Raw genomic sequence first — 24317 nt, forward strand, 5'->3', positions numbered from 1 at the left:
AAGAAACTACTTCTTCTTCTTCTTTCGCAATTGATCGGTTCACGTTTCATCTAAAGTGGCAACAAGTAGGACCCTAATCAGTGCTGTAACAAGATTTCTTGGCAGAGTTTGCAGCATTGTCGATCAACTAACATCGTCTTGACACAATCCACCTCGCGGCGTCGAACTGTCCGCTCGTGTAACCGCACTTTCTCCTTTTACAGAAAGGCCGAACTGGCTTTATTCGATTTAGGACGATCCCGGTTTGCTCCACCCAGTACCTGGTCAACTCACGTCTTATCTTTCTTTCTCTATTCAATCATACATATGTACACAGCGGTTAATAAATGCGTATCGCAAAACTTACGGTGATGTAACCGGACAGTCCAGGAGAAAAAGTAACATTTAGCAGACTGTTGCGTCTGGCAAACAGTGAAATATATTCAATGACCGAGAAACCGAACGAAGAGATGGAAAATTATAAATTCTTATCATAAACAATGATAGAAGTAAGGATGCTTAAATTGATTATTAGCATCAATTAACATTGATTTCCCAAGCGATGTGGCTGATAAATGAAATAATAAAAATCAGATATTTTTCGTGGACCACCTCGTATATGATTACATAACAAGGAACATTGCATAATAACAAAAAAGAATTTCATTATAAAGTATAATTACGAAAAGGATACCATATATTCGTTTCACGAATATTAAAATAAAAATTAAATCAATCTGAAATCTAGTAGAACGTATAAGTTTTAAAAATGATTTTGTCATCGTTCTTTAATTATTCCTACTGTAAATTTCAATATTTTCCGCTTCCTTTATGGATCTAAAATGTTACCGATAAGTGTTATAAGACTATTGATAAAAGCGATTATTTTTGTAAATAAAGTGATTATGACTTTTTAAAAATAAACCGTCAATAAAATAATTTTCTCTTCCACCTGTGATTTTTAACAAAGAAACGAATCACTCCCGTTCAATAACAACCAAAAATCCTTCGAAATATTCACAAGACATTGTCCTCCACGTCGACGAAATCTTACGCAAAAAAAGAAAAAGAAAAGGTAGGCAAGTGCTCTTAATGGAGAAATGAAATCCATGAAGGTTTTTAGCTTCATAAATATTCGCTAGCCAATCTGTAAACACCTCCGCAAAGTAATTATCGCTGCAATTCCTTTTTCTAAATGGGGATCACGTATGCTGCACACATAAGTAATTTTTTTTTTCACCTAATCACGCGCCAAAGATGATCATTGCGAAACGATAGATTCAATGGAACGGAACGCGGCTGACAAAGCAGCGATCTTTCGATTTAACAGAAATCGTCATTTAGTTTACGAGAATCGCCTCACGTATATAGAATAAATCGGTTGCAAAAAGTTGCTAAAAATAGAAGGCCATTAAACGGTGCGATGTTAAGGACGCCTACCTCAAAAATCACCTTGCCATCATACGACATCTTGAAAAGCACTGTTATTCAACACGTGTCGCGAATTTCACGCTAATTAACATATTCACTGTTGCTGAGGCTACCGGTGATCGGCATTATAATTAATTAATAATTAGTGTTTCAATTTTTACAACGCTTTTAATATGAATAGTTTGAAGAGAAATGTAATCGGTAGTTATGCAATTACAAGAGGATATTACGTGTATTTGCAATCGTCATGTGCAAAGTAAAGTTTCGAGTGAGCAAAGTAAGATATTTCCTTCCATTACATTTTTAGGTAATTGTAACTCATTATCTTTCAATTAACCTTAATTGCTTTTCAGGATGATTCATTTTAAACCCTGATCCAGGTAATGGTTTCCTGGGGCCATTAATTTACTAAACTTGTTTTGCTTTCCATTATTCAAGGAAGGGTTAATCTGGTCCCTTGAAATCACCGATTTTCTACGAGCTGCGAGAAACAAGCAGAGTTCGACACTCGAAGCGTGTCGTTGCCAAATCTTTGGAATACAAGCAGTCGCGCCTGTTTGCCTAGCAGAAAAACTTTCACTCCTTTGCCGAAGAATGTCACCGAAGAGCGCGAACAAACCATTTCGAGCAAAAGTATAAAAATTCCTCTTTACCCTGCGATTCCCAGTTACCCAATCACGCGGAATAGATCTCTACGATCACCGACGAATCGCTGTCATTTTTTTCGTTAATTATGTTTAATTGCGGGAATAAATAAACACGGTGAAAGTTATACGGCAACGAATTTAAGAAATCGTAGAACAAATGGCAGGAGCGCATCTGAAAATGCAAATACGATGTATAAATCACGATTGCAAAAGAAATAGATTGAGATGAATGTTCATAAAAATGCGAATGCGATTGCGATTAATCGACTGGTCGTTCCTGTTTCATTGACTTTTTATTCACAGTTGCTTATTGCTTAAGTTGATTGAACTCTTTTCGTAACTTCCTCAAAAAATACGTAATACATGTTGAGGATGTTATCACTGAATCAATTTCTGAATATTTCAGAATGTTGAATAAAATGACAATTTTTTTTAAGTATAATCACAGGTATAACGAAATGGTACAGAGTAGACAGTCCTGGAGGACACGCTGAACAAATTTTGTTCTATTTTGGTACTAGATGACATATCCTTCTCTTGAGAATAAAATTGCTGCGGAGAATAACAATGGGATTCAAATAAAATAAAAGAGTTTACTATCGTTCACGAAATCTGCTATATGCTAACTATCGTACATGTCAGTGAAATCAAAATTAACTTCTAAAATTACTGAAATCCCCAAAGTAACTATTTTCTGGGCTCGGTCCCTTAGAAATTTTCGAATTTTCGAATCTTAGTGTTTGAGAATTTCGAAATTTTGAACTTTGAACTTTGGATTTTGAAATTTTAGCATAACGAGGGGCCAGTCGACATTTTTGGGGAAGAGGGTCAACCTTGTTACCGACACCAATATGCAAAAGTCCAAAGTAAAGTTTAGAATCCAGTGGAGTTCGTGAAACTATCGATGCCATATCTTTCGACAGAACCTGTAGGATCGTCGAAAACCTGTAACCGCGTTCCTCGATGTTCACTTGAACTTCCACGGCTGTACAAGTTGCACCGATCAACGTGGCTACGCGTTCACGAAGAACGATATCGAATGTCAAGAGAGGATAGAGTGGGAAAATACACTTTCTCCGAGGGTTCTGGCCGACCCACATTTTGGAATCATGGATGCTGATGACCGTCGATGAACGTTTCAACGGTGTACTCTACCGCTAAGCGGAATAAATCCGGCCAAAGGAATCAAGGTCACTCTCACGACACTCTATTCACACATTTCCCGAAGTTTATTGCACATTTACGCCAACAGAAATGACGTTCATTGAATTTAAACTATCTTTACCAGAATTTACATGATTTTGATTGATTGTAAAATCGATACCGTCATTCCACTTGATACAGATCGATATTTTTGAAAAAAAGTTCATTTTGAATCCTCTTTTATATTTATTTTCAAAGTTGAAACAATTTTTGTAGCAATTTTATTTTTCCCAAGTGGTCGTTGCAAGGTAGAACTTACAAAGCTTGATATTAAGAGTCGACGACCTGAAAATGACTCCACTGCACTCGAAACAACGTTCTTCTCAGTTGCATCAAGAAACAGGAGTCTAATTTTGTTGCAACAATGTTTCCCTTGCACAATGCATAAAGCGATGTACTCATTATATCAAAAGTTCATTGACCTCTGTCCTTTGACATTTACATATTCCCTTGAACTACTAACGACAAATTAATGATACTAAGAAAATCATTTATCGCTCTTGATAACGACAAGAGTAGCTTGAATAATCAAGGTCAATGCGCATTCCTCGACAACTTTCCACGAACAATTTTATCGTGGCCAACAATCGTCGTTGGCCACTTTTCCTTCACCGAATAGGGGGACCAATAAGTGGCACGATGTCTACGATGAATGGACGAGAACAAAGCGAACACTATTTAGATCGTTCAGCTGAGTTTCTTTCTAATTTCCTTCAACGAAAATTGACTACTTTCTTGGTTCTTCGAAACACATAAATCTATAGAAGAAACGAGCCACCTTTCGAACCGTGCATCGCCGACCTTCCGGACGGATTCTTGGTAAGCATAATACGAAGAGTTGACGGAGGGAAAAATTTCAAAGTGTTAAATCCTTGAATCCCACGTGGAGAACCTTCAGACTTTTTGTCTCTGGACAAACATTCAAGGTTACAGTCTGCACGCGAATCAACGTTGTACTTGAACAAGTACAGCAACCTCCTTAGGATCCAACCAGCTGAATCATCGCGAGACTCTATTATTAATCTCCGAATTATTCGCGTAACTATCAAAATTAACGATTAGCCACACGATTTGCTCGCGACTTTTTCGATACGGTCAAATTGACGTCGAATGTAAGAGGAAAGTGAAACACGAACGTGAAACAAAAGTGGGTTGCAGGTGTTCCATTCACCGAAAGGGCCGGCATCCTTGACCCGAATATTCGTCCCAGCTGGATCCAGGTCTTTGACCAGGCACAGATTAGTGGCTCGATATTCGATTCGGTCACTCGATAATGAGCGAACAGAAACTTTTGTTCGACGAGGAGCAAAGAGGTTCGCAGAAAGTTACTTTGCAAGAGAGGGACAAGATGAATGGCAACGAGTACTCGAGAAGAATTCAAAGGAGTCTTAAAGGAACGGACGAGTTTCTTATTTATTCAAAGCTACGGTATTTCCATAAGAAAATGAAGAAACGAAGGTTAATGTCAATCTTCTTTCAGTATTCCAAAATCTAGCAATTAGGACAATTTTAAATGTAATTAATTTTAACATCAATTTTCTTCGCCAAAATTCGTCATCGTCGCAAATAACCCGAAGATTATCGAAATAAAAAAAAAAAAAAAACAAGGACAAGCAGTTTCTAATTGAACGTTCAGTTCGCGAACAAAAGATCCGAGTAGTTCTAACCAGCTGACGGATGTCTGATCTTTATCGGATTCTACTACTTCCGCGCTACTTTTGCATACGTCTGGAATCTGACGCGGTATTATAAGAAAGTGGCATACGTGTCGAAAAGCACACGTATGTTTCGGCAACCTTGGCCTATCAGAAGTCTCCTTTCACGAAGAAATCGAAAGAAGAGGCAAACAGGAAATGTCTACTTAAAATTGATTCATTTACAGCCTTTTCTTCTTTTCGTCTCCTAATTATGTCAGTAAAAATATTCATAAGGAAATAATAGAAATTAAGATTCTTCAGAAAAATTCTAGCAAAGACTTGAAATACATTTTATTTCCTATGGTATCGTTCGATGTATCTCTGAATATTCAATTACGTTCCCATAACACCGCGAACAATTGCGACACCAAATATTGAGTGAAAGCGATAATCGAAGCCAGCTATCGACCCATCCATCGTAACTTTCGATCGATCTTTATCAGGAAATGATATTGAGAAGATGAGCAACCGTGAAAGTATCAGAGACTGCAATCAGAAATTTTCAATGTATGGATCGGGGAAAAGGATCATTTGATGCAGCTTAGATGTTAGAAGTGTCCCGTTTGTCAAGGGTTCAGGGAATCGCGGTTAGGCACACGGACGCGAGTACGTGGAGCACGTAATCGCGTTCAACTTTTACCGTGATTCGCATTTGGGTATCGAGGGCACCTGCATGCCGTTCCCGTCTCGGAGAAACTGCCCGCTATGTTGTGTCGAGGGAAGGATAAAAGGCTACCTGTTGCGTGCAGTCGTTGCACTATATCGAAAATAACTAATTTTTTTAAATTTAAACACGAACCGTGACCCTGTTTCAGCTACGAGCGATGATTAATAGATAGTATTTGAAATCCTATTAGAATTGCATTATGAAATTAGGATGAGAATCTTGTGAAAATTAGAAGCGTCAGATGGAAGAGAATTAATTACCTAAGCCTTCAATTAGGAATTGGACGAAATTAATCTAATTGACGATGTAGTTAATAATCCAAATGGAAAGATATATTGAAAAGAGAATTCTAAATTTCTCCTTAATGTTTGCTTACAGGATAAACTGAAAAGACAAAGTAGCTCCTGCGACCATTAACGTCCACGGACCTGATGGAAACGCGGTACGGTGATTTTAATACATTTCCAGGTATTCAGCACGGCTGCCAACCGAAAGTATACCGTCGGAATATAAAAAGGTCCTGCGAATCGGTGCATCCGACAAGAAAATGCATCGAGTGGCGCGCGCACAATCCTGGAAATCAAATGATCAAAGTCGAAAGACCCTTTCCAACGGGTGACCTCCTATTCTCTCCCTCGACAAAGAGATCCCCCTACCCGAGCGAATATATATTTCTGGACGTAGCGTATGAATTGACGAGACAGGACGTGACAGAGAACTCCTTGGACCTTGGAAGACCATCCGTTGTTCGACTACGAATTAGCTTTTGCGTTACGATCTTATATGCGAACAGCGACGTCTCCTTCGACGCCTACAGGATAACTTGCCGCGCAAACCGTCCCGGGGATTTGCATTTCAAAAAATGCGGAAGACTTCGCGGAAAGTTCGATGGGTATCAAGGTTTCTTATTTTTTCTTTTTTTTTTTTTAAGAAAGAAAGGAAAGGTTGATCGATCTTTGAACGGAAGAGGAGTACAAAGATTCACTCCTCTTTGGCAGCCTTTTGAGGATCTGAAGAATCCGGTCATCCTTGTACACCGTGAAAGGAAGGGAAAAGGATAGAAAAGATTTTAACCTCCCCGCTGTGTTATTTCTTTGCTGAATGTAATGAGCGAATAAAGAAGATGCTAATGAGAGGAATGGTACAATGAGAGGCAGAAATTTTTGGTTCTCGTGAAATTTACAAAATATGAGTGGTATTTGAATCTCATAAAATGGAATTTTTATATTGGAACTTAGATACCTAAGTATCTATTTAATTTCGTCCAATTCCTAATTGAAGGCTTAGGTAATTAATTCTCTTCCACCTGACGCTTCTAATTTTCACAAGATTCTCATCCTAATTACGTACTGCAATTCTAATAGGATTTCAATAAGAATATTAAAAATTAAAAATTTTTATTCGGCCCGTTTCTCAAAAAGTTTCGTGACCCCTGCCATAGATGGAACATTTCAAAAATTACCTTAAATTATTATAGAGTTAATAGACCGTCATTAGTCTCTACGCGTCATTGAGTAATTAAGAGGATGCTGGAGCACCACGAGTACGCGTTTGGAATTGAATTTAATTTCTAACACAGTGATCGATGAATTCAATTCGATACCTTCGTAATCTTACCACGATCGCTATTATCGTCCCGTTATGTCCGAGAAACATTAGGACCCAAAATGAGTGCCGAATTCCAGCTTGCGAATCGATTGCGTAAGATTCGAATGAATGACCGAGGTTCATTGCGAAAAAAACCGTCTAGTAAAACAAAACGAGCTAACTATTCGTCATCGGTGATAAAATTATTCTTTGCTTACAATGGTTAATCAGTTTTTTTTCAATGAGATGAAAAAAGCATGAGATTCATTCGGGAAATCCTGGTAGAAAAACATACAGAGAGGCTGACTAGAATATTAATAAATCAGAAAGAAAGAGAATGGAATTATAAATTAAATATGCAGTGTTTCAAAATTATTAAAATTATGAAATTTTTTAATAATTCCTAATCGATGAATCCTGCGACCCTCTTCTCACCTCTTAGTCCTCCTAAGGTTAATATTATTTTTGTACAGTGAACACAGTTCCATGCGATTAAGAAAAAGACCATGAACGTCCGATGGAATTCAATCGCATCATCACGCGTTATGTAAAAACCGCGCATGCTGATCGATCATCGAAAGATGCGCATATTCCATAACAGTATTTTGCAATCAGTATGGTGCACCGACTATTTGATATGCCTGGTCTTAACCATCAAGATCTGTCAGCTTCATCGCTCGCGACACCGCCAACGAATTCAGAGCCTCGTATTCATTCATGCAAGAAGCGTTTCAATTGACGCACTCTGAGCTGTGAATGATTCATAAACGCTTCCTGAATGGACAAGATAGAATCTATCACGTGTCGATCTGTTTTTCACACCATTCCAGATAACAATTTAGTTATTTTTGGCTATGAAGACTCTTTTAAAAACAGATAGTTGACTAAAAATAAAAATGCCGGGTGCTAATTTTAAGCCAGATAACGTCCGACTATAGTGTTAGTATATAATTAAAAATTAGTTGCAAATTATTAATACGAAGAAGTGTTCCAACTGAAAGGACTAATTAATTGCGGTGCTAATTAATTGATCTGAGGTATCCTTTTTCCGGTGTACCGTTGTACAAATATTTTTGCAGTAATTAATTAACATAATACATAGAAATTCAACTAATCTCAAGGGTCATTGGTCAGATCTGATAATTAAGAGCCGTGTAGATCCTTTAACTCGATTAGAACAACATTAATACCGGTTTCCCATGGACGGATCAGAACAGGCGTGTTACGTTCCTCTGCACATCGCGGCCGTTCTCTTCAATTATGCTTCTAGCCAGAGACCGACCTCAAAGCTTACGTTACTGTAAATTACACAGCGATAATAACGATCCGCAGGAAATCACGCTGTCTGTTCAACATTTCTCCCGTGTCCTCGCGCGGCAATTACCTCTTATTGCCAGCCGATCTTTCATTAAGGATACTTCCTATTCTTCAATCAAATCTATTTATTGTAAACGCGATGACTGCTGAGCGAAGGACTATCCAGAGAATTCCTTTCCATGGATTACAGACGAAGAGGAATCATATCGTTAAGATATTAATAGTAGCTTGAAATTTATTCCAATCGTTATTAACTCATTTGCAATGTTTTTTTTTTTTAAATCTACCACTTAACAATTTTTTATGGTATAAAATGACATTATTTCACAGTTTGGTGCTTAACGGATTAAGTCATCAAAGATGAAACGAATAAAACAGAAAAAACAGCTAGAATAATTGCAGCAGCGATAACAACAGCAATAAGAAAATAATTTTCTGAGCGAGAGGATGTTGTGCAACTACTGTTACAAAATTTCTTTTAATCGTTAAATTATACTCTTAACGAAAGACTACCACAATATTTCTAAATCGAAGGGTCAAGTTTAGAATTTATTCATAGTACTTTAATTAATCAGAGTCTTAATTTTCGTTTTTGGGTGTCTGCTTCAAGTAACTCGTGGAACGTGTTTGCTTGGAAACAGGTTTCTCGTTTAATCGACTTTACGATATCTCTTCCAGCAACATTAAATGTACTAAAGAATATAATAAACATTTATTTAATAAATATATAGTATTCGTTTTATATTTTCTTGCTCTGATAAATACCCACTGTTATTAAAAATAAATTTCAATCTAATTTATATCTAGTATGGTGTGTAAATTCTGTTCCCAGCGAATGCTTACTTTCAAAAGCAAAGAACAAGATTGCGATCGAAGTATGTTAATAGCAAACAGATCAGAAATGTTACTCAAATTACAAAATTAAGAGGAATAAATACAAATTGAAGGCTAATCATTAAAAAATATTATAGCAAAAGTTTACAGTTGTTCTAGGGATTGCTGATTCCAAGCTGAATTACCGTTTCACCTGTACGAAGTCTGGTGGAAAAAGTCACGACTACCTTCGCAGAAAGGAGCACAGATAACGTGCACTTTGACGACCCACTATCACAGAAAATCGTCTCTGTTACCTAAGTCCAAGTCATCGCAGATGTTACTCGCTCACCTAGACGAGCGGTGGACGTTGATCTCAACACCGCCTATTCCGCTTCTCTCTGCTCGTGCAAAAACAACGAGCGAAAGGTGCGTTAAACGGTGTAAAACACTCGGATCTGGACCTAATTCGATGACTTACATTTTATACTTTACACCGTTATGCGCGTTGCCGTGAACTTTTTACAACGAGGCTCGAGTTACATAAATGGTGTTGGGGAAAAAGTAATCCACCATCGATATGAATTATTAAATATTCATTTTTTTTTATATATCACTGTTATTTCCTCGAAGCTGAAAATATTGAAATTTAATTATTAACATTTAAACGATCGTTCGCGAGATTTCTTGTTTTTCAATGCTGAGATGCGGTCCTTTAAGTGTTAAATTAATTCTTTTGTAATTTAAATAGAGAAATCCCAAGAGCTTCTCTAATCTATTACTCAATCCGCGCAAACCGTAACACGCGAGCGAATGAAATTTTTCCCGACCAGCCGTACGCAGAATCATATTTCTCTAACGCTATTTCCTTTCGCCTCGTGTTTAGAACCATAGTAACAAAATTCGAAATTTTTCTGTGCAACCGCGATGTAACTATGAAACGCGATCTTCTAACAGATAGAGACAGTATTCTCGCAACGTTTCGCTGTTTTTTACGAAATCATCATCATACGCGATGCACGTCGATCATTTAGTCGGCGATAGGCGATCGGACCGATCGATCGTCATGCAGGAATATAAATCTATAGAATGTAGGTCTCAACCGTGTCTCCAAGTGATTCCTGACCGTTCTTTCCACTCGTTTAACCGGACTCTTTTTTTGTGTCGACGGAAACAGAGAATCAGTGATCGTACTTGAAGAAGGGGAATCTCCCTCTATCTTAAGTGTTCCAACCAGGAGCGTATTTTATTTAAAAAATATTCCCCTTCTCCTATAGTCTATTTCAAACAAAATTTCGTTCCCAACTGACCGATTCGTGGAATGATAATTAATCTTTATTGAGCAATCGTACGAGTGTTATAGTTACGGTACGTGGAAAATCTCCGCTTACTCTGCGCAATATCCTCGTGTGCCACTAATTTCAACGTAATGCAACTTTTCGCAAGTGTCGGTTTGAAAAGTGGCCAAGAAAATCGGATACACTGGACCGGTTCTCCCACATCGCAACAATTTTATCTTAAATCGCCGGCGATTGACTAATTGTAACGCGGTTCCTTTCGAACTCCTGAGTGGAAACTGTTCGAATTAAGTACACAGGTGTTTGTTCCGTCGATTGAAATATGTTTTTCCTTTGAGAGTTTAATTTTGATTAGATTTCAAATAGCTTACTTGGTACATTGAAAAAAACAAATTATCGAACCGTGAAACAAAATCTGATTATGAAATTCACAGCGCACAAAGGTTAACGATCCATCAGAAAAGCTTCGCGCTTCTATAAAAGCAACCAAAGGTCATCTCACGCAAAAGTACCATGGTCGAAGGAGGATTTGTGAATATCATCAGGGACACCTCGTGCCGAGCAAAGGAAGACAATTACCAGCGGGGAAAGTATTCAAGACCGTAAAATGTAATAGACGTAACCATGAAAAACAAGTGTATATTATCTCTGCAGATGGATATGTAATAAAACGTCAAAAACTAGTAGCTGGATATGGTTTTGATAAAGGTGAAACAGCAGGGAGTCTTAACACCTCCTTTATTTTTATCAGAGCTACATATCTCTATCGTTTCAATAGCCATCATTGAACTTCATATTATAGACCCAACATCTACCGCCTCCTACTAATGATCCTCTGATGATCCTTAAAATGAAATTAGGCAGATCGATTGAAAAAGGCTGGCAGGGATTTTCCATGTTAATTTATGGGCTAGCTCATCGAATGCAGTGCGCAGTAATTTATCAACAATCGCATTGTAAAACAATTCATGCATTCCTCTGCGTGCGTACACACGTGCAACGTTCACGAGAACGGAATGTCAAAAGCAAAATCAGCGTGCGTCAATGAAGGAAATCTCCCTTATTGTACGCAAGATATGGAGAGTGACGCGGGTGAAACAGGATCCGCGAATTGAACCCAGTGTTAATGACCTTACATTTGTATTCACCTCGCCTGTAAATTGAACGCTACCGTCTATATATTGAATCCTAACCGATAGAACGAATGCGATAATGTATGATTTCAGGGAAATTATAAGAAATATTCTGTTTCTTTAGGAAGACGTAGAACTTTCAGTCGGTTGAAGAAGCAGTAAGTAAAAGCAGAGGTTTGTACGCGCAGAGTACAGCTGTACAAGCCGAGAAAGTCAAGAGCGTGGATTCCATGGGTTAACCATGCTCGAAGAAGGATATCTCACGGGCCAGTTAGCCTACTTACGAGGAGCGGGACTTGAAATTCGTACCGTGCTACTCACGACCGGTTCCCACTCATTTCGATTAATATTGAACGAGCCTACTACGAAATAGAGAAAAAGAATCTCCCATGAGTGTAACGTTCAGCCGACGAGCCGTCGTTTACCTAACACTTGCGTAATAAAGTATAGACGATTAACCATCGACTTATGTGCCGAACTTGGTTCTTCGATCTGCAGGCTATCGAAAGAGATTTCAAAATCTTGTCTCTGTGTCACTTTCGAACAGAGAAAGTCGTGCAATTCATTTTACCGTCCGTGGAACGATTTATGGAAAACTTTCGTTAGAGATCATCAAACCGTTTAGAAATTGAAGGGGAATTAGAAATTATTAGTGTGAAATGAACATTCCGCTACTTGTTTTATATTTAATGATCCATTGCTAGTATTTTCGTTATTTGTTTTCAATGAATAATTTGATAGAATTAAGAATTCTTGATAATTAGTCTACACTCACTGTGCAGAGTAAATTCAAATTCGACACTGCGCATGCGTTCAACGACCATCCATCGCTAGTACAGTCAATACACGGTTTAAAAAGAAGTTAAAGAAATATTGTTCAATTTTGTGACAAGAATACTGAATTATAATTCAAAAGATATTTTTTTATAGCATTTTTGTTAAGAACTACTGCCATTTCTAATATAATGTTGTTTTATAGTTTATAACATGAACTACGTTAGTAGCAGACGCCAACTTAGTCGTCTGCTAGAAACAGCTGACAGCTCCACCGGATAAAAACGTGGTTTTATGAATTTATCTAATAATATTATCCACGTAATACTTTTCATTTAGTATGCTTAGGTTTAAAATGTAAAAATGAAAATAAACCTCTGAGAAATACCTACTTACTTATTAATACATCAGGTTCAATTTCACATTGAAGAAGCACAATTTACCGACACTTTTTCTCAGACATTATGTAATGTACGAAATCTACACAATCGACCAAAATTATTCTTTTCATATATTTTCTTCATTTTTCCTCTTATTTTATACCCTTCCATATGAACATCTTCAAAAATTAACAAGTCAAGCTATAAAAACTGTTAAATATAGTACCGCAAAAACAGTTTCACACTTGAACGAAAACTAGGTTATGTCAGTGATAACACACGGACTACTTGCAATATTTGATTAAAAATGAATGAAACTAAGGGAATTTCTATGCGTATGGTAAAATACTCGTGCCGAGTAGATGTAGACATAATTTGTCATTTTAGCGCCAAAACTATATTGTTCGTAGATAACATTTATTCGCACGGTATCAATGGAAAAATGGAAAATTAACATACCTGACAGTGTTGAACCAAAGCACTGGTCGGATGTTCGATTCTGGGTCGTGACTTGACACATGTTGTTGAAACTTTCCTCCGTAATTGGGCGAAATGTCCAAACTGGCACAATTTCTCTGCACGAGCACAGAGCCTACTCGACCCTATACACGCCATAGCGAAAACTGTAGTGAGCCGAGTCACACGACTCGTAGACTTTCGAGTTCCCTTAATCCCCTCCGATATACAAAACCACTCCCCACTACATTTCCCTTTCCGTTCCTCGTTTGTAAATATACTGGTAGTACGCGGCATTAATTCGAACACAGCACTTACAAATTACAGAAAACTTTGATCACTAAGAATTTCAAAAGTATTCACAGACTTTCGAAACAATATTAATAATTTGATCAGCGACCTCTTTTTAATACACATCTGAAATACTATTTTATCAGTCAAAATCTATTTTGTGTTGTTAAATATTACATAGCAATTACAATAAATGTTTTTAAATAATTTTGGTATATATCTTTATCGATGAAATTATTTGTAAAAAAACGATTATCCTTTATCCTTTAACTGTAATATTTCACCTCGATTTTAATCTATGTTAGTCACAATAATCTATGGTACTTTTTAAAAATGGCGAGCAGTCTTTGGAATAGGTTATCTCAAGCATTTAAAACGTTTGATCAAGCAATTGATATTATTTTTGGCCGCGGCCTTCCGCCAGGTAATAAAAAACAATATTTCATTTTATGATCATGTGCGATTGTGTAATAACACATGGTTAAAAAACCTGCTTATAAAGTAGTTATTAACCTCTTAAACTCACTGTGGATTAAAATCATTTTTAAATGTTTGAATTTTTAAATGTCAAGCAAATAATTAAATAATCTAATGTTGCATTTATATCGTATTATATAGGAACCCTGTATGCATTTGAATGTAATCATGCTATAAAGCAAGTACAACCTACTAACCTTCCTGGACAATCATTAAAGGATATTTTGAATGATGCATTTCTATGGGCTGTCCCAACTAAACGACGGACTTTACAAAAGAGGCTTTGCAGAAGATATGGTATTCCTGGATTAGTTTGGAAGCCACATGTTCCTAAAACTATTTTAACTTGCAATAAATGTGGTCATCATCATGACGTTGGTCTGCTGTGTGGTATGGTATAAGAATAAGATAACTATTTTATTACATTATTATGTTTATATATATACATCTAAACTGTTCAAACTTTCAAAGGATATTGCTATGAGATAGTAAAAAAAGAAACAAAGGAAATGCAAAAAGCTATACAAGATGCATTAGGATTGGAACCGGTAGAAAAAGATGTTATAGTGCTATATGAAGGAGAAAAAGAAAAATTGTCAGATGAATTTTGGCAGGTACTGAAGTTAATTCATTTCAATATATACTTGATGTCACGAGAGTCCATAACTGCGAAAAGACCAGTTTTCGTTCTTTTCTGCGCATTGTCGCTCTGATTGGTGATACTTCCAGCGGAAGTGGAAAGCGATTGGCGGATCGCTTTCCCCCACCATCTTCCAACCTGCACGCTTAGTTATAGACTCTCGTGACCTCAGGTATACATATTTTTATTAATGTATGATCATACTTTCATATAGAAACAAAGAATTGTTGAATTACCTAAAAAGAGGCCTGAATGGTTTAGCCAGAATCTATTACAGCCGTTGTCAGAAGAATCATCAGAAACGGTAGACGAAAAATCCGAAAATCAATTTTTGGAAAACATAAAGAACAACTGAAATATTATTATAGTATATTTATAAGATACTTTGTTTATATCAAATAGATTTAAGGAAACCAAATAAATGAAAAAATATTGAAGAGAAGTTTTAAAAAAAGTATTGACCTTCCATTTATTGAGATGATATTTTTACATTTGCCTAACACGTCGTAGTATTACAAATCTGTTTTGGATCTTTGTAATTCATGAACATAAAAATAAGTACTATATTGATAATAGTGCTGTTGATTTAATACTCGGGTACCCATAAAATATTTCTGAATAAAAAACGAAAACTTTGTTCCAATAATTAACAAATAATTGAATATTGTATTGTGTAAAAATAAAGGAATGTAACATAAGAATAAATTTTTATGAGTTTTCATGGATTTTATGAATTTCATCTATTCAGAGGTATCTTACGAGTAGCCGACTATCTGAAATTAACAACTCTAATTGACAACAATCACATTTATCATTATTTTTATAATAAATCATTGTATTGCATTTTTATACACAATAGTTTCTATTAAAACTTTTCTCGATCAACAGTTCATAAAATTCAATAATCAAAAAACATTTCTAATCCTGTTAAGATTAACGTATTTCAGAAAATGTACGAAGTATTTACATTTATTTTCTACTTTTAAAATAATATATAAAATCGTTAAGAAATTAAAGGTACTATCAGTTACCATAACCCGCGTGTCAAACATTAGTGAACAATTTCGAAACCTTCTACCGATACTTCGTTACAAAAGTGACTTAAGACGTGTTCATGAAATTCTGCAAACGATGTAGTTTTCGCATAAAACAATCCGCATAAAGGACATATTTTATTGTCTTGTTCTGGATTATCTGTTGAATTGGAACTTTTATCTACAGAGAGGCTCGGATTTTGAAGGCTGGTTTGCGTCGCGCCATGTTCTTTAATACTTTCATTCAAGTCGAATTGTGTACCCGCTTGACACATTTTTTTATTCGCATTGGTGCGACAATTATTACACGTTAGTCCTATAAAATAAGATTTAATATCAATTTCCTCAGAACGATTTTACTAAACGTTAGATAATTATATTTATACCATCTTTTTTTTTCTTCAAATTTTGTAGTGCCCTTTTCAGCTTAGTTTGTTGTGTTAATAAGGTATTTTTCATTTGTGACAGCCTCATTTCATGTTGCTTTAATAATTCTAATTCTGTATCAGAATCCTCTGGATATGTGAAACCAATCTGTTGCAAATTTAATTCAGTACTATTCTGTAATTCAACCATCTATACAAATAATTACAAACATGAGTAATTATAATTTATACAATTCAACTTATTTATTTTTTGTTTACCTCTGCATATTGTTGTTCAAGATCAGACTTTTCTAACATAATGCTATTTATAAGTCTAAGCGATATTTCTTCTAAACTTTGTTCTTTCTCACCTGAATGAACATGTATACATTTTTATATACATATATACCTACATAATTTGGTATATCCACTAAACATGTTACACTGAAATACAAACCATTGCTTGTACTTAATGCACTTTGTTGATTATCCTCTTGTTTAGCAGAGCTAGAAACATCACGAAAATTATATGATACTATTTCTGATGGTTGTGCTGGAGAATGTTGTTTTAGTGTATCAGAGATTTTATTTAATTGGTTTCCCAAAGATTTATTAGTCCTTGTCAATTTTGTTAATCTGTTCCATAATTGACGATTTTCTGCTGCTACCATACAAATCTGATGAGTCAGTTGAGATTTCTGTTTTGTAAGTTCTTCAACCTTTTCCTGTCAATCAGACTATATTAAAATATAATATAATAAAATGTAAAGTAACAATATTTCATATATCAAAATTCATATTATACAAACCTTCAAGGTTTGTACAATAGTTTTTTCACTGTTATCAGCAGTTTTTGTGATAGCTGCAGATTCATCTTTGCCACATTCTAGTCTTAAACACATGTTTTCCTCTTCAACTATGGCTAATCTTGTTTCTAGCTGTTGACAACGCTCATTCATTGTTTTAAATGCAACCAATAAGGCATAATATGAACCACATTTCTCATTATATGAATTCTCTGATTGTTCCATGTCATTCATAATAAAATATAATTAGCAAAAGTAAAAACACAATTTCATAACTTGATAGTCACTAAAATTGTTATATTTTTATTATTTTATGCAAAAGACATAAAAGCTGTACAACATAGAAGATAATATTATTTACCTGCATACTGATGAAAAAACATTCGATATAAATTACAAAGAAAATCTGTGGTTGATAATCAGGTTAACAATTGTTACATCAAGATGTTCAAATTAGGTTAAAATGTTACATATTTAAATCAGAACATTTTCAAATTATTATACGTTTTGCTACTAATCGTGCACAGATTTTGACGTTTGTAACTATTAGAGATACGTAAAAAATAATGATACACATCAGTATTACTTAGCAACAATAGATCTAAAAATAATTAATAAATTAAATGGTGATTCCCCTTGTCAACAAAGCGCATCATAACATTCGACAAAATTTATAGTCCATAATTACTATTTAGCATTATGCACTTGCTTTTTGATGCAACCGCAGGTAGAAAAGAAGCATACTTGTTTTCGAAAATCTATTTTTCAATGAAAATAATTTTGACAATCAGTCCCAGAAAAATCCCCAGAAACGTATTCTCAAATTACGTCGACCCTACTAAACAGATTGCAAAGAAATCGTATGTCCAAATGGACACCAGAACAACATTCTTTGGGTCGGATAGAACAAAACGAGCACTTTGGAGATGATGTACAAGCTTTCGTTTAGAAAAATAGTGAGAACTACGGTTTCGTTCATTATTCATTCGCGAAAGACGTCAAAAAGATCAAATAGACCACAAATTTAGTTCCTCATTTTTTCTGTAGGGCGCAGTTCATTCGTTTTCTGAGCTCGACCGCACGATCATTCGCAGCTCGTGTATGTGAAGCGGTTTTGACGCTTGGCGTCGTCTTAAATAGTATTAAAATATTATATTAAATAGTGTATTAGGTATCAAAAGTACAAAAACCGGAAGACAAATTTGAAGAGGAGTCCGGAGTCATGATTTCTGATATCATTTCCACATTGTCTTCAGAAATGCGTAAGCTGAAAATTTATACTCTATTTTGTCGAATTAAAATAACATATTTCTCATTTATTCTGCTTTTATGGTGATAATTTATTAAATACCATTAATATCTTATGTATTTTTCTATCTTTTTTCTTATATTTCGGTGCTTTAAAGTGAAAAAAGTAATCTTGATCATATTTCAATATGGCGTTGATAATTTTCAACGAATCTTTCCATGCTTTTAATGTTAAAGTTTCAAAGCAATTCGAAGTTTCTACCAATGCCTGTGATTGGTCATCCATTATGGCGTCCTTCTATTTGGACCAATCAGATTCATCGTTAAAGGGTGCGTTGCGCGGAGTGTGGTGGAGTGCAACAGTCCTCTTCGAAGCTTCGTCTGTTTGGCACGTGTCTGCAACAGGTAAGATTAAATTATCCTCAAATATTAAATTAAATTGCCGATCGGGTGTTAAAAGTACAAAAAACAGAAAAAACCATCGAAGAGAAGTCTAGATTCTTGATCTTTGACATTAATTCGGCATTTTCTTCAAAAATACAAGAGTTGAAAATTTGTGCTCTTGCCGCGATTTCATAATGAGGTTGGAACAGCAGAATCTGAACTACTTTCCCTTTTATATCGTTAATTTCCTAACCAATATTGAACGTTTTTAATATTCTTTCACACAATTTACTGTTTGATACTTAATAACGTTCTTTCTTGAGCATCGTAATATTATGCGATTTGTTCGTCTACCGGCTTCGGTTCGGCTGGGGACGAACATTACCGAATAATACCGAACGGTGCTGATCGGTCTTCGGCAAGAAGGAAGGTTTCGCCATTTCTCTCGCGAACGTCGAAGTGACAAGACGTGTTCAGAGCATCCTTCCGCATAAGTAGTAGGTGCGCATTCTACCTATTAAAATATTTTGCGTAAATTATAGTTCGATCGTTTATTAGTAATAATTTTATTATTGTTGATTAATTTTTATTGACATAAATTGGTATTTCTTATTTGTTACAGATATTTGATGGATATTGAAAGGACGCCGTGACACCTAATATGGGTTTGAAATAGAATTTCGTAAGAATTTATTGTTTTAATTTATTCTAATCAATTATTAACATTTATTATTACTTGTTTTTTATTGAGTTGTTGTTAATTGAGTAAGCATTTTTGATAATTACTTGCTACCAAAGTCAAGAGAGAAAAAATTAGAGACATTTTTTTTCTTTAACCAATTCATAGAAAAAGAATAATTAATTTTTCATTTTATTAAATAATTTCGTCCAGTATTTTAATACATTTGTTTTAAACTAGAACAAAATTGAAATAATTCGTATCCTACTGCAAATGATTGCTTCTCCTCTGTAATTATTAATTATTTTAAACAATCTATTTTTGTTAAATCGTAGTAATTATATTATAATATCCAGTTTTCGATGCAAGCTTAAATTAAAATAGAATTACGTTTTTAAATCACATGCTGTTTAAGCATGATTAATTATTGGATTTTGCTTATTGAAAGGAATTAGATAATTTATAAATTAAATATGCTTACAATCTTAACAACAAAAATCCACTGCTTTAATAAAATAGTTTATTATATGTATTTAACAATGATTTTTTATCCTTGTAATATTCATTGGAATAATTATCAACAATTATTTAATACATTTCGTTATTACGAGATAATCTAGGATCAATATTCAACTTCAATAATATTCGTGTTCGTTGATATTTCCATTTACACATAACAGTATTTTCTTAAGGAATGTTCAATAAGAAGAATGTTTGTGTGGTTTTATTTATTTCCACCCATCCCCAACCTTACTAATCTTTTCTTTCAGGAATTGTTGTGGCCGCGCGCAAGGCGGTCGGTAGAGTCAGTGTTTGTACGAACGTAGTTCCAATGTTTTGATTTTTTCAAGGGTGAACTGACCCTGAATAGAGTTGCGTTTGTACAATTGGGAATCACGCGAAAGTAGAGTCAGTGTTTGCTGCGCATTATAAAATATTTTCTAGAGCATCGCGGCTCTGATTTTTCTTTTTACACCGCGAAGGTAGAGTCTCTACATTTGTTCGCCGAAAATTATTCACGGTCGCGTTATTAGTACTTTATATTTTTATTTTTATTTTTAATTTTTTTGTTTCAATTTCTCGATATATCCGGTATTAGAGTCAGAGCATCACTGAAGAGGAGTCTTGGGCGTTGCTCCATAAGGAAAGAGTGTAAGTATCTTATTATTTTATTTAATTAATTTTAATTCAAATAGAATAATTTACAATTTCGACACTTGATAATTGAGAATTCTTTTTAATTGCTAATATTTTATAAAATTCAAATTCATCTATAATTTTATAAGAATAAAGGTTGATAATTTTCATAATTAACCATAATTCTTTTTTGTTCTGTTACAGATGAATTTCTAAATGTTGCCGAGTTCCTGAACACCCTGATGACTGGGCCGATAATTTCCTTCAGGACTTCCGTCTTCTTCTATGAGCCAACCTGCTACCTAGTTGTTGTGCAGCCTTCTACCTGGTTGCTGAGCATCCTTCTACTTGACTGTTGGAAGAAGAGTATATCTGCGAACGGTGAGTCGCATGTTTTATGGTTCCTCCGGTGCCCAATCATGTCGTAGGACGAATGGTCCGAATCGACACGGGTCACCGGTTGTATACTTGGTTGGCGAGCATAGTGACCATGGGTATGCTTATACCCATGAGTAGTAACATTTTTATTGTGTTCATTTCATTTAGTTCAGGCCAGGTTTTCTTGCACTTCGCGTTTAAATGTCATTTCTATTCCACATATTCCAATACATATTTATGAAATATATGAATGCTTTTAAATGTTACAATTTTATAATGAAACTTGGAATATGAAATACTTTAATACTGAAATAATTTTATTTAGTTTTTCTATAATGAAGAAGTCAAATACGATTTAAATCGACATAATATTGATAATATTATATAATATGTATACTGGATATACATATTAATGATACTTTTACATAAATTTAATCACATTTTGTAGATTGTAAATTCACATATAGTATGAGAATTTTGTACAACTAGTAAAGTTTCTATAGCGAAGTTTAGCTTATTTACACGTTCATGTAAAATTGAACAATTTATGTGCAAGAAGACAATTCGTGACGGGTAGATTTCCAAGTCAGAGTGATCTATTTCAACACATTTTGCGTATTCTTGAAAAGTTACTCTGAGGAGGGAGTCGCCCGAGGATGTTTTAATTTTTCATTAATTATCATAATAAATTCTTTTTTCGTTATAAAGAATTCTTAATTAGTCATTTTGCTTTTAATAAAATATCACATTCAATTTTGACATTAAATTCCTTTTTATTAGAGTTTTGCCTTTATTAAATTAGTATTGCGAGAGTAAATATGACGATGCACTGACTAGTATTCGGTGGGAATCCTTTTGGTTTTTAAACTCAATCCTTTTTATTATTTAATTAATCAAATTAGTTACAAGGATTCCGCGGCATAAGACCGTGAACACCATCTCTGGGAGATATACCCATGCATTACTAGGCCTTTGCAGGCGCAGCTTTAGAATACGGAACATATGAAAATATGTTACCATATTCTAAACTGTAGTCCTTTTGTCTATACTATGGGCGTCCGTCAATCTGACACCGTTGGATGCAACGTGTTGGACGGGCGGGTAGCGCTCTTAGCGAAGGGGTGCACTCTGTCCTGGCGTTACGACGTCCAGGCGGGGTGGGTGGTATGTAGCGTCTGGCGTAAGTCTAGGGGGCGTGAGACCCCTCGTTGCCAGCTGATATTAGCAGTGCACCATGTTTGCGTCATAGTTGCTCTATTTTGCTTTTCTGTATTTATTCTTAAAACTTTATATTTACAAAGTCGAGTCACTTTTATTAAAATAGTGAAATATTAGCCCGTTCGATGTTTATGTACTAATCATGTTTTTAGATCAGGATTTTCAGGTTTAACCCCTTCCGTGTTTATTGCCAAAGCCCATTCACGTGCCCAGGCGCTACTTGGATGGGTAGAGGCAATGGGCACGATGACCTAGATCATAAGAATAATAATTAATAAGCGGCTGGCATTGTGTTAGTATATCGTGCACGACGTAATTTCCACATATGGTGTGTGTGTTTTTAGGCTGTGGGATTGCGTCGGTTTAATAACTTTTTCATTTAACTTTTAATTTGAAATAATATTTTATTGAATAAGATGTACAATGAACGTACAAACCAAATAGTATTATTACCATTACTATTACTACATTGCCATTACTATTACCATGATTATTACCATTATTATGAAATATTCTATATCAAAGTAGTTAATTAAATTTTATAATTATCATTATACGCAATGATTGCTAGCCTTGCCAGACGATTTCAGTGAAAAATGGTACGTACCGTAGAGTGTGATGTGAGATGAAACTCGGGTGACGGAGGCGTCCCGGGACGTTCTCCCTAGTTTAGGCTCTGCGCCCGGGTGGAGTGTATGGGGGGCGTGGAATGAATTTTTGTGAGAATGTGATTTTGCCTTTTTTAAATATAGCGTTAGGTAGGTAGGTAGTATACCTTCTGGTGTGTGTGATAGATTGTAAATAGGTAGGGCCGGGACAGGTTGTCACAGTCTCTTGGTCGGGTAGGCGCGATTTCGCGTGATCAACCTGTACCTGGAATATATTTGAAGAATTGACGATCCAATCGATACGAACGGAGTATGCCGTTCGCCTTCGATTCTATCTGTACAATTTTTCAAATTTTTGGCGACTTCAGAAGTCGTCATACGCGATCGCGATGGTACGAAACGCACAAGTTCTGCTCGAGCATGGCACGTGTGCACGAACAACGACTTATATAAAGTCCTTTTTCGTCCACGTGTCAATTAGAGTTTCGCGATTTTTCTTTTTTGTTGATTGTTTTTTTTTTGTTTTGCGAATTTTGCAAGTCTCGAGCTTTAGATATAAGTTTCAGGTGGGTGGACCGCCCGAAGAAAGAAAAGGCTATATGCCGAAGCGCCCCGACAAACTGTCTTTCAAGAGGGGAACTACTAATGATTTTGCATCCTTTTGCAAAAAAGGATGGGAAATCATTATCGTTACTACTTTGTCACTGTGCTCGCCTGTAGTTGTAGTTTTGTAATTTCAGGAGAAGAGGGGGCTCGTGACCCCCATGATTTTGGGCAAATCGCGTTTTTAATTTAGTGTTGCGAATATCGACCACGATTCAATTTAGTGTTGCGAATGAATATCGATCACGGTTCAATTTAATGTTGCGTATGCATGATTATCGCGATTTTCATTTAGTGTTGCGAACTTTAAATATCGCGTATCTTTCTTGCATTGCTTTAAAATAGAATTTAACTTTTCAATGTTGATTGCTTTAAGATTTTTGAGAGTTTTGCTTTTTAATGTTGATTGCTTTAGTGTTGCGAGTAAAAAATTCACGGTTTGAGAATCCCCCTTTTTTGCATTTTAATTGCATGTCTGTTAAAGATAGCGTTGCGAATGATATTAGCGCGATTGTTTCCCAGTGTTGCGACTTATAAATACGCGATTGCTTTGCATTAGTTTATAGAGTTCCCTGCTAATTAGTGTTGCGGTAATGAATATTCGCGTTTTGTATTAGAGTTGCGATATATGATGAAATGCCCAAAAACGATCCAGTGGAGTTGCCATGGTCCATAAGGCAACTATGGACCAGCTGCCATGATACAGCCTTGGATTGGCTGTACCCCCTTTTTAGATTAGTGTTGCGTCTTACAAAATTCGGTAGATTTGAGTAGTGTTGCGTTACAGTTCGCGTTTTCTCTTTTTTTCTTTTTTTCAGCTTAGTGTTGCGTATAATGGAGCAGCCTTCACGCGTACACTTTTGTACATATTATATAATTAATAAAATTAGTGTTGCGAGTAAAAAATTCACGGTTTGAGAATCCCCTTTTCTGCATTTTAATTGCATGTCTGTTAAAGATAGTGTTGCGATAGACATTAGCGCGATTGTTTCCCAGTGTTGCGACTTATAAATACGCGATTGCTTTGCATTAGTTTATATATAGAGTTCCCTGCTAATTAGTGTTGC

The 24317-nt window shown here is 35.5% G+C and overlaps 3 protein-coding genes and 1 long non-coding RNA gene across 6 annotated transcripts in view; 2 read left to right on the forward strand and 2 right to left on the reverse strand.

Annotated features, from left to right (window-relative positions):
• The window catches only part of qless (decaprenyl diphosphate synthase subunit 1 qless), a 29848-nt gene extending 16271 nt beyond the window's left edge, over positions 1 to 13577 (reverse strand). Inside the window, exon 1 of the mRNA XM_034323880.2 lies at positions 13386 to 13577. Within this exon, the coding sequence (XP_034179771.1) occupies positions 13386 to 13541 (156 nt within the window). The 5' untranslated portion in view covers positions 13542 to 13577. The remainder of the gene's footprint in view (positions 1 to 13385) is intronic.
• A 385-nt stretch (positions 13578 to 13962) lies between these two features.
• mRpL32 (mitochondrial ribosomal protein L32) lies at positions 13963 to 15237 on the forward strand. The gene is made up of 4 exons (XM_034323887.2): positions 13963 to 14097; positions 14292 to 14540; positions 14622 to 14764; positions 15005 to 15237. Exons 1-4 carry the CDS (start codon positions 14007 to 14009, stop codon positions 15143 to 15145), a joined length of 624 nt encoding a protein of 207 aa, XP_034179778.1. The 5' UTR covers positions 13963 to 14006; the 3' UTR covers positions 15146 to 15237.
• spn-F (C2H2-type zinc binding domain-containing protein spindle-F) lies at positions 15230 to 18031 on the reverse strand. 3 transcript variants are annotated; one of them, XM_076691022.1, is made up of 7 exons: positions 17684 to 18031; positions 17357 to 17596; positions 16999 to 17281; positions 16647 to 16914; positions 16469 to 16560; positions 16211 to 16358; positions 15230 to 16140 (listed from the first exon to the last, which is right to left on the reverse strand). In XM_076691022.1, the coding sequence occupies exons 3-7, from the start codon at positions 17227 to 17229 to the stop codon at positions 15842 to 15844; spliced, it is 1038 nt and encodes a 345-aa protein (XP_076547137.1). In that variant the 5' UTR covers positions 17230 to 17281; positions 17357 to 17596; positions 17684 to 18031; the 3' UTR covers positions 15230 to 15841. The 3 variants fall into 3 exon arrangements, with proteins under 3 accessions (XP_076547137.1, XP_076547136.1, XP_076547135.1); XM_076691021.1 differs by having other exon boundaries at positions 16211 to 16385; XM_076691020.1 differs by having other exon boundaries at positions 16211 to 16400.
• A 95-nt stretch (positions 18032 to 18126) lies between these two features.
• On the forward strand, positions 18127 to 19293 carry LOC143305862 (uncharacterized). Its single transcript, XR_013063081.1, has 3 exons — positions 18127 to 18257; positions 18481 to 18648; positions 19250 to 19293. It is a non-coding gene; the product is annotated as an uncharacterized LOC143305862 (long non-coding RNA).
• The last annotated feature ends 5024 nt before the right edge of the window (positions 19294 to 24317 follow it).

This window comes from Osmia lignaria, chromosome 11 (genome assembly GCF_051020975.1).
Source record: "Osmia lignaria lignaria isolate PbOS001 chromosome 11, iyOsmLign1, whole genome shotgun sequence".
Classification (NCBI taxonomy): domain Eukaryota; kingdom Metazoa; phylum Arthropoda; class Insecta; order Hymenoptera; family Megachilidae; genus Osmia; species Osmia lignaria.

Coding starts and splice junctions, on each gene's coding strand:
- mRpL32 (XM_034323887.2), top strand. CDS start 14,007: ATGGCGAGCAGTCTTTGGAATAGGTTATCTCAAGCATTTAAAACGTTT. Junction 14,098..14,291: donor TGGCCGCGGCCTTCCGCCAG/GTAATAAAAAAC, acceptor CGTATTATATAG/GAACCCTGTATGCATTTGAA. Junction 14,541..14,621: donor TGACGTTGGTCTGCTGTGTG/GTATGGTATAAG, acceptor AAACTTTCAAAG/GATATTGCTATGAGATAGTA.
- spn-F (XM_076691020.1), bottom strand. CDS start 17,229: ATGAATGACATGGAACAATCAGAGAATTCATATAATGAGAAATGTGGT. Junction 16,561..16,646: donor TGCATTAAGTACAAGCAATG/GTTTGTATTTCA, acceptor ATGTTCATTCAG/GTGAGAAAGAACAAAGTTTA. Junction 16,141..16,210: donor TTTGAAGAAAAAAAAAGATG/GTATAAATATAA, acceptor CTTATTTTATAG/GACTAACGTGTAATAATTGT.